Below are 12,240 nucleotides of genomic sequence, written 5' to 3' on the forward strand. Positions count from 1 at the left end.
CGGAGTTTTAGAAGAAAGTGGAGAAAGTAATAAAATGTGGAGGTAGTGGAGTAGGTGGAAGAATAAAAAATTGGAGTAAAAAGCAAAAGTAGTGAAGAATATTAGAGGAAAGAGAATAGGAAAATAATAAAATATAATCATGGTGGGTCCACTAGGTGAGAGAAATTAATTTAATATTGTAAAAGCTTTTCAAATAAGGAAATGGAGCAAGTATTTAAAAACGGCCGAAAAATGAAAGTGGAGCAAGTATTTAAAAACGGAGGGAGTATTTAGCTATTTACGAATTGTTAACAATTGTTAATAATATAATTTAATTGAAATTTCTGAATTAAAAATGAAAATTATGCACTTTCGGGAATTGCATATTCATACTCCCTCCATCCCTTTATTACATGCCTGTATTCCTTTTTTGGGGTGACCAAAATTAAGTGCATGTTTCTATTTATAGGTTGTACTTTTTTACAATATTATTCTCTTTTTGATGATTTGTCACCCTTTTTTTTTTTGTACTTTAACATCAATTCCCAATACTTTCTCTCTCCTAATTCCCAACTACTTTTTCTTTCTCTCTTTCTCTCTCTAACCCCACATTCATAGTTATACTCCCAATTATTAGTTTTAAGGAATCTTTAACTTTCTTAATTCCCGTGCAAAATGAGAAATAGGCATGTAATAAAGGGACGGAGGGAGTATTTAATTAGAAATTAGTTAGGAAAAATGAGGAAGTTATTTTCTTTCAGTATGTGTTGTTAAAAGTCTATAATTGAATTTTTATTTTAAAACCGTGCATCGCACGGGGTTAATCTAATATATACTAAAATAACATCCGCTGATGTCATCATTGCTTATGTGTCACTTTTTTATTTAATTTTTTCCCTCCAAAATGCAAGGATGATGTCATTTTTTTTTCTTTTTAAGCTACCCTATTTAACATAGCTTTGCACTATATTCCATTTGAATTTTTAAATTTTGAATTTTGGGTTTTCTACACATATTATGCTATTTAGTTATTTACGAGTTGTTAACAATTGTTAATAATATAATTTAATTGAAATTTCTTAATTAAAAATGAAAATTATGCACTTTCGAGAATTGCACATTCATATTTGATTAGAAATTAGTTAGGAAAATGAGGAAGTTATTTTCTTTCAGTACGTGTTGTTAAAATTTTTTAATTCAATTCTTATTTTAAAACTGTGCATCGCGCGGGGTTAATCTAGTATATAAATAAACTTTTAGCCAGGTCACGAGGCAGCGACACTTGGCATTCCAACTTTTCGCCAAGTGTCACGCCACATTGGATAGATTTAAATAGAATTCATAAGATAAAAAAGTTAGTTTCGAATTCTATTTGTATAGATTTTTAGTATAAAATTGTTAGTTTAGAGTTTTATGTTCAATAAAATACCAATATTTCATATTACAAATTGAATTATAATTTTATTCAAAAAAATTATCAGATTATAATTCTAAAAAATTATCATATAAATTTATTTTTCATAATATTTTTTGGAGCAAAGGAAGTAATTCAAAGCGTAAAACATATATTTATAATATATACTAATCGGTTAAAATAATATACTTAACAATCTAATAGAATTTTATTACTATGTAGACCTGTCAATTAGGGTCTGGTCATAAGTCATCTCGGATTAGGTCACTTCAGGTTACGAGTCAAGAAATGTTCAACCCTTGCCCAAAGTTTTGGGTTCGGGTCAACCCAACGGACTTTGAACATTTATTTTGTTTAATTTATTTTTTGCTAATTTTTAAATCGAACATTTCCACCAACATTATTATTAGTCATTACATGCCTACTAATCGTCACCAAAGCACATCAATTCCTAACTAATTTTGTATCAATGATTTATTTTAAAATTTGATATATAAATTAAAATTTATCTTAAATTCAATAAACAACCCGGACATCGCACGGGGCACAAAACTAGTACTTTTATTATTCCCCAACTAATTTATGATTATAATACTTATCAATCAATAATCTATAACTGTATATAACTACATATCATCGTGCTTGGCACGGGATCTAACCTAGTCAAAGCAAATAAGCAAATATTAAGGTTGTCCATTCGGTTTTCGGTTTGGATTTACTCCAAATCCAATCCAATCCGAAATATAATTCGGTTTTCAATTTTCCAATCCGATCCGATTCGAATTTCTCTCCCAATCCAATCCGAATTAAAATTTTGTTATTTGGATCCGATTCGAAAATCCGAAATATGATACATTATTTTTTAACGCCTAATACAATTATAAAAATAAAGTTTTAATATAAATACAAGTCTTCAAAATCATGATTAAAATAAATAATTCAACATTAAGTCATTAATTAATTAATACAAAGTCTCTCTAATTTATTTTATCTAGTAATAAGTATTTGAGTTAAGCTTTAAAAAATAAAGAAATATATATTTATACAAGCTTAATTTTACAATTCGGTTTTCGGTTTAGATTGAATCTAATTAAGGTTAATCCGATCCAATCCGAAAATCCGAATTTTCAAAAAGTTTCAATCCGATCCAATCCGATTTAAATTTCGAATCCGATTTAAATTAATAATTCGGTTTGAATTGGATTGAATTGAATTTCGATTTTAATCCAAATTATGGACAACCGTATAAGCAATCCCTTAAAGTGCTACGGAGTATTTACCTCAAAAAAATAAAAATAAAAATAAAATAAAAAGGTGCTTCAGGAGTATTCTTGATTCCAGAACTTGAGAAGTTCCCAATTTCCACATCTTCTCTTTTCTACTCATCTCTCACGAATTCATTTTATCCCTTCAAATTTTTTCCGCACCCCTCTCTTCTTCATTGAAGCGTACTCTGAGCTCCCCATTGAACCGGCTTCTGAGTTTTCTCTCCTCCATTGAAGCAGCTTCTTTCTGAGGTACGATTTTTTTTGTTTTTAATCATCATATGTCAATTTCCCAATCTAGGGTTTAATTTCACCCTATAATTGATTTAGTTGCCTTTGAACTCAATTTAGGGTAATTTATTGACTACTGTTTTTTATAATTACTGAAATTATGAACGGTTATAACGATTGATTTTATTGCTAGAATTTGCTATTTGCAATTTACGTTGATATTCTTCAATTTTACATGATTTTTTCTACCCTAATTTGATTATATAGTCAATTAGTCATATTTGGTTGCTAATGTGCTGCATTATCGAAGCCTAATCGAACCTATTTGAGGCTAATCGAGCCCGAGCCAAGTTTGGGTTTTGAGGCTTGTCGAGTTTGAGCTGAGCCTACGCTTGTACAGGCTTAGCTAGATGGTTTAGTATCGGTAATGAACCCCGGTCCCTAGGCGGGTGCGCCCGTGGATGTAGATGTTATCCTACTCTTTTGTCATAGTTTAAAATTCAGGAATCTTGCTATAAGAAGTTGTTTGTAGTTTTTACTTATCCTGATTGAGGGATTATATGGTGATATTTTGAATGTGATGTGTAGAGGGATGGAGGAACAATTCATTTTGAGAGTTCCGCCTTCCATTGCTGAACGAATCGAACAACTTTTGAATGAAGATCCTTCTTCCTCTGAGGATAAGTCATTGGATTTGTCTTTCACAGGTGCGATCATACACATCCTCTCTGACGTAATTCTATTAATCTTATGTGTAGGGCTAACTATGGTCTGGCAAAGGTTTGCAGGTGGGGAGGGAATAGAATGACATTGGTGGTAATGTTTGGTTTAGTGTCTTGTAATAGAATGGAAAGAAGTTTATATCATATTTATCTGTGTTTTTCTCACTTAAGTGACTCATCCATGGGGAAGGACTAGAATGTTATGTCAAATGCAATTAATTATCAAATTTCTTACTGTCGAGTATCACACAAAATGAGCTTTCTACAGCATGATGTTTGCATTTGTATGAAATTATGTTGTGATTTTTATTGACCGACAAATATTAACATATATCTAATAGATAAAAGGCATAAAAAGAGAACTAATGAAGATGTATTGTATTGATTCTTATTGCATCATACACATCTTGTTCAGACCATACCACTTGTGCGTTGTTTTAATATCAGCCCCTCATTTTAGAATTATATGGAAATCCTACATTATGCCCTTCAAAACTCTGATATCTGGATGTCAATCTTACTTATTGGTTAATGCTCTCTGAAACTTATTGTTGGTCCTATATCTTTCAGAGGATGGAAGGAGTGGTACTTTTATGATTGGAGATGAACGATTTCCTGCCTCTTTGCTGGATCTCCCATGTGTCACGGAGTCATACAAAACTTATGATGATAGCGTGCTGATCAAAACTGCAGACATTGGTCAAGTAAAGTTAATTTAGTGAACACCATGTTTTTTGGCTGAGTATGTGATTTTCATCCAATGTTGACCACTGCTGCTGGATCAGATGATCTTGGTGAGAGAAGGGAATGACAATCCACCTGATACTGTGGAGTATAGACATGGCCTTACCCCTCCAATGAGGGATGCTCGACGTCGTAGATTTCGTAGGGAGCCAGATCTAAATGTAAGCTACTTCCTGACTTTTCATTTGTTAACCCTTTTGCATCAGCCTTTGGGTTGACTGATGTGGGTATAATTAAGTGGGGGAGGCTTTGTCTTTTCCCCATCATTACTAATCAGCTAGATTGTTGGATTTGTCTTCACTGGATGTAAGTCTCAGGTTTATACATTGTTTTGCAGCCAGAGGTTGTTCAGCGCGTGGAGAATGATCTTTGCAACATTATGCGAAGCAGAGATATCCTTTTTTTACGTCACAAATCTCATTTGTTAACCCAGCTTTTTCTACAAGTATTCTTGCCTGTTTTGCTAGGAGTGAATGATCCAATTGTGGATATCTTCACTAATGTTTTCTATTTTATTGTCTTTGGGGTTGCCAACATGTCATTTGCTAATTTCTGCACAGGGTAGACATACTTTTATTTGGACTTCTTTCTTAGTGTCCTCTAGTTGAGAAGTGATGGATTACTTTGGATTGAATACATTTGCATGTTGCTCATCTTCTAGGTTGTAATCACTATTTGAACATCTACCAGTGAGGGGTGATCGATTAAATGGGAGTGGAATCATCACTTGGCTAATTAGTCTCCTTGGTTTTTAACTTCCCAACACGGCAACTTGCCATGGTTATTTGTGAACACTTTCATGATCCTCCATTATTCTTCTTCTTTGTTGCATGACCCCTTTTATATTTCTAAATATTCCATAAAAAAGTTGAAGGTCAAAGCTGTTAGTTGGAGGTGGAATATGGGAATGGTGATGTTTCCCTTTATTAACCATAAAAAAATATACTGTGCTAGTCCTGGATTTCAGTCTTTCAGATATACTGTGCTGTGATCCATCAATTAGCTGTATTGATGTTTTACCTTGACTGTAGTAAACGTCCTGAAGCATCAGTCCAGGATGAAGATGCTGATGAAAATGTACGCAATGCTAGCAAGAAACCTGCTCCAACTCCTCAAACCAAGCCTGATACACCAGATCCTGCTAACAATGCTGGCGAGGCTGAAGGAAGTGACTCAGATGAGTCTGATGAGTCGAGTTAGTGAAAATGTTTATAAGTTGCAAGCTTGCAGGGTTCTTAGATTGTTTGGCTACTCTCCCACCCACCAAATATTAAGATTTTCTGTACTGTTGTATATACTGTAAGTTATAAGTGAGCCAAATGTATCTTCATGTTTCTCTCTATCTATTGTATGGATATTATGGCTAAATTCCAGTTTAAATATTCTATAACTCTTCCCAAAAAAAAATTCTATAATTTTTCTGATTTATATTTTACTTGGGTGGATTTGTGCTTATTTGGGATTGAAAAGCTCGATTTCACTCTCGGTAGTTTACCTTGCTGACACATTGAAGAAGAGAGCAGAGGTTGAGATCAATCAATAACAGGTAAGGCAGAATTCATAGTACTACCTCCGTTTCAGAATTCAAAATAAAATTGAAAATTCAGGTACTTATTTGAAATTGCCAAATTAATAAAAGTGATTCTAATTGTACATGGAGTCTGTATGTGGCTTTCTGGGGTTGCAGCACCTTATTCATAGTACTACCTCGTTTCATATTAGTTGCAACGATTACACATTTTTCCTCTCTACTTTATGTCAAATCGTTGCAAATAATATAAAACGGAGGTAGTGTCATATTTACTATCTATACACCAGCTTCCCTGCATCTGAAAGCGAGCTAAAGTTATTCTGTCATTAGTCAATATATTTTAACTATACATATAAATTGTACACAAGCTGAACAAAATCCAATAATCTTGGTAATTTTATAGAGTTTGCCGCACAGTAACACATAACATCCAGCATACCAAGTATACTTCACAAGCAACCATATTTGGAATCCAATTAACTCTTAGCTCTTACACAAGGTATAGAGCAACAAATCTTATATTCACAAAACGCATCTACACAATTTTGTGGTTAGGCAAGACAGCATTGTACAGATGCCTTGATGAAAAGATAGTATCTAATTGTCCCCCTGCCTCAACATGCGCAAGATGGTAAGGAACAAGTTCAGGATGTCAAGGTAGAGTGTAACAGATGCCCAAATGTACTCGTCATAAGTGAATCGTTTAATCAAGTTATCGGTGTCATAAACGATGTAGCCTGAGAAGACTATGGCACTAAGTCCACCATAGATGGCAGTAGATGTAGACCCAAATGGGAAGAATGCCTACAAAGACATGGAAAAGGTGCATAACCATTAGCCAAGTATAAAGCCTAACAAATTTAATCCATCCTCTGTAATATACAACAAGCTATACCTGGAGAAGTCCAGCAAAAACGATGCCAATAAGGCTTGCAAACAAGACAGGTCCCAGGAAGCTGAAATCCTTGCCCCGTTTAGCAGCCCAGAAGGTGTAACCAGTTAGGGAACAAACAACAGCAGCCGTCAAAACCAACGCTTGAATCACAATTCTTCCTGCACATATCCCATATGTAAAAGTCAATACACTCAGTCACATAAAACAGAAACTAATCAAAGTGACACACATACCTTCAGTATTTGCACATGCTACTCCAATAGTAAGACTCAGGCAAACAGTAAATAGTCCAAGGAATATAAAGTTCTGAGGATGCTTTTGCTGGTAATGATATAACGGCCACAACACTGCACAAAACCACAAAAGATAATGATGAAAAATACTGTATAAATTTACCAAATAGAAATTGATGATTTTGATCATAGTTTACAGCAAAACACTCAAAGCTCAAAATCTAAACAAATTGACACGCTAACAAAAACAATATACAATGACGTCTCTCTACATTCCAGCAACAGGTAATACGAAGTACTTATCATAGATTACCAGACCCCTCCTCAATCTCTAGAGCAAACAAAATAAAGGGGGAAGCAGTAGAAGGCATAAAAAGAAGTATAATTATGCTTTGGATACTCTCACTTAGCACTTAATATAAAATATATATAAATAAATAGATAAACAAAACAATTCAGCAAATCATGCCTCTGCAGCAGCATAGCAACAGAAGACAATCAAATAGGCAATACAAAGAACATTTAAAAATCAGGATGGCAACTGATAGACAATGAATGCCAGTTAAAGAAACGAACTAAAGACTACAATGAAATTTAGTCAGCAGAGTTAAACCCATTACACATCACACACTTGAAGACAAATGTATGCAAAATATTCACCACACAGTAATAAAAGCAAATAGCGCCTCAAATTCAACAACCAAATCCTACTCAACTCCACCATGGATGATATATTTTAGTCAAACACAAGTAATTTATGGTTCTATTGTTCCCAGAACAATAAACAAAATCATGCTTTAGAAGTACATAATTTTGTTTTTCTACTTGAGCAACAACTCTTTCTGTTTTGAAAGGATACATCAATGATAATTATTGGTTAAACAAGAAAGAACAAGCAAACTATAAAAACCTATCTACATGAGATAGCTTAGATGTAGGACACTAGGACCAAGGACCCTCTTCACTAAAATTGAGATTAAAAATCTCATCCTTGCAACTATGACAAATCATGGGGTTTTAACATAATTGCACACCTCAAATCAAAGAACTTGACCGTATGTCATCTCTATCCAAAAGGATTTGTAGTAGAAAAGGACGTAGGGCTGGATATGAAAAATCTGTTGCAAGTAGCATTACCACCTCCTACCATATCAGATTATCAGGTAGCTGTTGTTAGCTTATTGGATCATACAAAAAGTTCACTCTAGTTTGAAAATTGGCCAAGCATGAGCAATCTGTTTCAATCAGTGCCAGCCTCATGGCCCTCTTACTTCCTGATTCAAGATATTAATCGAATATTTTAATGACTCTTCCAATTCATTAACCAATGCCTCATACTCCAGTCATCTCTTTCTTCCTGATACGCACCCCAATACTCATGCTGATATATACATACACACTATTGAGTATTGACATCCTAATCTACCTAGATAGACAAAATTCCTAAATCTAGCAAACAAAGAGTCTTTCCATTCTGTGATATACTAGCAGTCTCACCTTCTTAATTTCTCATACGACAATTCCGATAATCAGAAAGCATGGAAGTCACACTAAATATCATAATGATCCTTCCAATTCATTAATGCTTGCCTTCTTATCGCCTATTTCTTCCTGATGCACACCCCAATCAGTACTCATACTGAAATTTCACTCCCTATTAAAATCCCTAATCTAATCTACCAAGACAAACATAAATTTCCAAGATTTCAAAAATTGCACTGTACCCAACAAATCTCAATTTCATCTCAACATCTCCAATTCAACACCAAGTAAAACCACCCACAATTTCGTTAACAGCAATATTATCTCAAAATCCAATCTTTCCACTAAATCAATCAATCAATCAAATAACCCAAATCAAACAACAAATTGCTCACCTAAAATCAAACCAATCCAAATCCAACAAAATAGCATACAAACAACAAAAAATCACACAATCAAAACACCCAAATCAATCAAACAATGAAATCTTACAAGAAAACCCAAAAAGAAGACTTACAGACAAAGGGCATGAAAGTGAAAAAGAGAAGAACAGCAGAATTCCCACGAAGAGTTTCATTGATGGGAGAATAAAGGACGGTGAGAAGAGAAACAAGAGTAGTCAAGACGAGCTGAGCAGAAAGGATGCCGTAAACCTTGCGAATGAAACCCCAACGCAATTGATTTTCGCCATAACCTAAACCTGGGTAAAGTGTTCCTTCTTCAATGTCACCCTTTACTTCTAAGCCTGAATACATTTTTGATTTTTTTTCCCAAATTTCTCAATTTTCTCTTCAGATCTCTGTTTCTCACTTTTGATCTTCTTGAAGATGAAGATGAAGAATGACCGACTATTTTTCTGGTATAATATCTTCCTTTTACGGGTTCTATTATTATTATTATTATTATTATTTTTTCGACAGAGGGTTCTATAATTATTATTTTAATTTGTTTTAGGGAAAAATTAGGTAGACAAAATTTATCTTACCAAGCGACAAAAATGAAAATACTTACTAACAAAGTGGTAAAATAGTAAATTATGGAGTTAGAAATAATTTTTCAACACATAGCCGTTTTTATGTGTGGCTAGCTACACTATGTGATCGGACAAAGTAATCCCTATAATACTGATCAAGTAACCTCTGTATTACCTATTGAGTATTCAAGTAACCCTTAACACTGAACGAGTAACTCATATAACACTGACAAGGAATTCTTGTAATACTGATCAAGTACCTATAACACAAACGAAATGTCATGGTGGCTTATTATTTTTGTTGATTAGATTTTATTCTCTTACCTTATTTTTGCCGAACTCAAATTATTCTTTTGCTAGATTCAAATTATTTCTAATGAACAAATTTTAATTTTACAAAAATAAAATTATTTTACTGAATTTACTGAACTGAAATTGTTATTACTAAACAAAACTTTTTTTAATGAATATTTTTTTGAAGGGAACCGAATAAGGTCTTATTTATAGTTTTACATTTTATTTTATCTTTAATGTTTCACAATTGGTTAGGCGAAAGATAAAGATAACCTTTCTTTTATCACAACGTCTCATAATTCTCTAGCCTAAATAATGTATCTTGTTGACTTGTTTGTGTATGTGCTCATTTCAATAGAATGTTCAAATAATATACTTCGGATCTATTTCTTTTCCAAGTCTTGTTCTAGTCTTAATTTATTCTTAAATTGTTTGTTTGACGGTTTCTTATATTATTACTTTTGATTTAGCGAATCTCCTCAAGTAGGAATAGTAACCCTTAGGGGCATACCCCAAGGTACTTTAGACCCCAAGCAATGGGGTGTCAAGTGCTTATTAGCAATTTTTCGCCTATGGATATTGAAGTTCCACAATTGCTGCTTTTGATGGCAATCCCTTCTCCCTCCTGTGAGAAAACCTTACCTTAGAACATTTTTTTCTATAGACCCAGAATAGGAGTAGGTTTGGAAGATCCTTCTCCTTCCCTTTATTCGGAAGAAAGAAGGATCAATCAAAATTGATGAAACCAACATGTACGTAATGGCTTAATTTCAGGAGGCCTCCAAGATTCCAAACCACACGACATGCCCACCGTGCTTCTTCTCTTAATTTTATCAATGCTCTATGCATTCAAGTGGCATGATCTCCCTAACCAATAATGCCCTAACTTTATGCTATATTCTCCGAATTTCATAGGTGACCAATGAAACGCGTCATGTGGTAACGCATTACATAGAGAAAATTGTAAAATCAGATTACCTTCATATTTAAAGAATAATTTCTAAATTAGTCCCACATTCCAATCACTATATTCAAGATTGATTAGCTCTTACACATGCAAATCAAAGTCGTAAGTAGGATCGTGAGATGGGGCAACATTTTTAGAAGAACTTAGCAACCACACATCAAGCCATACTCAAATGTTTGACCTATTTAATTCCCAACCTTCCACCTTAATCCCTACAACAACAAAGACGTGTTAGTACCCCATGAGCTCCACCAAGAATATATAGCTACGATTGTATCCTCTATATAAGCCCCTGGTATTGGTTTATTTTTGAAATAGCAAGCTTTAAGCGTGAAAAACAAAGACAAAACACCTTTGTGTTGGACGAATTATCTAATTTTTTTAGTAAGGAGAAACATCCTACTAAATAGGCACTTCTCTTGAAGATGCTACTTAGGTCATCATTTGAATATAGAGTTAAGGGTTAGGAAATCCCCTAAATCCAGGCATATGATGATGGTGGGGTTGTCTAAAAGAAAGAAACTAGATTAAATCACATGTTGTAACAACTCACAAAAGTGGTCTTATGATATTAAGGTGGTATTACATAGATGTTTTTCCTTATATAACATGTGGTATAAATGTAGATGTGAAAAAAATCAAGCCAAACCCAGCCTTTGTATAAAATCTTATGCCCAAAGGCCACAAATAATGTTAGGCTTATTGGGAAAAGTAGGCTTTCGAGCTTTTTAAGGCCAAGCTCGAGTTTTGAACTCAAAATACATTTTAAGGCTTGCCTAAACCCAAACTTTTTTCGGGTTACGTTGAGTTGGATTAGGCTAGTGAATTTTACTATTGATGATCACCTCTATATAAAATGCATACCATGGTATGAAATTTTGGCAAAATATTTCTACCATGCATGGACCAGTGATATAAAATTATACCATGTCATAAAACTTTTTCATAAGATAGTAATACCATGCCTCGAGATGGGAGGTTAGAAGTAGTTGGTTAGATCTCTAGCTATAAGGCGTGAGATCAGGAGTTGAATCTCCTCAATTCAACCTTTCAGATTGAGCGATAGAATTATAGAGCAACAAAAAACAAATAGCCGATCTATCGCACTCGCCTTTCCCAAAGGCAAGTGCCATAAACCTACAAAAAACAAAGAGATTGTTTGCCCCTTGCTTGCTTTCTCTACCTTTTTTGGAGTCCATGAAAGGAGCGGGGGCAGAAACAAGCAAAGTTTCGTGCAATCCAATGAAAAGACGAACAACAAATAAGGCTTCCTCGACTTATTGAGACAGATTGAATGGCTAATTTCCTAAAACATCACTCCTACGACGCACCTTCTCCTTATCATTAAAATTCTATGTAGTCCATGTAAAACATACTAGTGTATTTTACTTTCAAAAGTCATATACTCTAGCTAGATAGTGTGATTTGATGCTAAGCATGTCATAAGTTTTATAGGAATAATTGGTAAAAATAAATTCTAACTTTGGGTCATTCCTATAGATGTCATGTA

At 33.9% G+C, this 12,240-nt stretch overlaps 2 protein-coding genes across 2 annotated transcripts; one reads left to right on the plus strand and one right to left on the minus strand.

Annotated features, from left to right (window-relative positions):
- The first annotated feature begins 2,721 nt into the window (after nucleotides 1–2,721).
- Nucleotides 2,722–5,750, plus strand: LOC145582282 (transcription initiation factor TFIID subunit 7-like). The gene is made up of 6 exons (XM_081639285.1): nucleotides 2,722–2,910; nucleotides 3,478–3,596; nucleotides 4,182–4,315; nucleotides 4,397–4,516; nucleotides 4,693–4,747; nucleotides 5,392–5,750. The coding sequence occupies exons 2-6, from the start codon at nucleotides 3,482–3,484 to the stop codon at nucleotides 5,553–5,555; spliced, it is 588 nt and encodes a 195-aa protein (XP_081495411.1). The 5' UTR covers nucleotides 2,722–2,910; nucleotides 3,478–3,481; the 3' UTR covers nucleotides 5,556–5,750.
- Nucleotides 5,751–6,255: 505 nt separating this feature from the next.
- On the minus strand, nucleotides 6,256–9,360 carry LOC145583174 (BI1-like protein). The gene is made up of 4 exons (XM_081640346.1): nucleotides 9,014–9,360; nucleotides 7,015–7,128; nucleotides 6,782–6,939; nucleotides 6,256–6,690 (listed from the first exon to the last, which is right to left on the minus strand). The coding sequence occupies exons 1-4, from the start codon at nucleotides 9,249–9,251 to the stop codon at nucleotides 6,484–6,486; spliced, it is 717 nt and encodes a 238-aa protein (XP_081496472.1). The 5' UTR covers nucleotides 9,252–9,360; the 3' UTR covers nucleotides 6,256–6,483.
- Nucleotides 9,361–12,240: the final 2,880 nt, after the last annotated feature.

The sequence above is a fragment of the Chenopodium album genome, chromosome 15, assembly GCF_948465745.1.
Source record: "Chenopodium album chromosome 15, dcCheAlbu1.1, whole genome shotgun sequence".
NCBI classification, from domain to species: Eukaryota; Viridiplantae; Streptophyta; class Magnoliopsida; order Caryophyllales; family Amaranthaceae; genus Chenopodium; species Chenopodium album.

Bases quoted from the DNA above. Each gene is read 5' to 3' on its own strand.
- LOC145583174 (XM_081640346.1), bottom strand. From the start codon at position 9,251: ATGTATTCAGGCTTAGAAGTAAAGGGTGACATTGAAGAAGGAACACTT. The intron at 6,940-7,014 runs GTATGTGTGTCA...GGATATGTGCAG, and splicing joins AGCATGTGCAAATACTGAAG to GAAGAATTGTGATTCAAGCG. The intron at 6,691-6,781 runs GTATAGCTTGTT...ATGTCTTTGTAG, and splicing joins TTTTTGCTGGACTTCTCCAG to GCATTCTTCCCATTTGGGTC.
- LOC145582282 (XM_081639285.1), top strand. From the start codon at position 3,482: ATGGAGGAACAATTCATTTTGAGAGTTCCGCCTTCCATTGCTGAACGA. The intron at 4,517-4,692 runs GTAAGCTACTTC...ATTGTTTTGCAG, and splicing joins GTAGGGAGCCAGATCTAAAT to CCAGAGGTTGTTCAGCGCGT. The intron at 4,748-5,391 runs ATATCCTTTTTT...ACTGTAGTAAAC, and splicing joins CAACATTATGCGAAGCAGAG to GTCCTGAAGCATCAGTCCAG.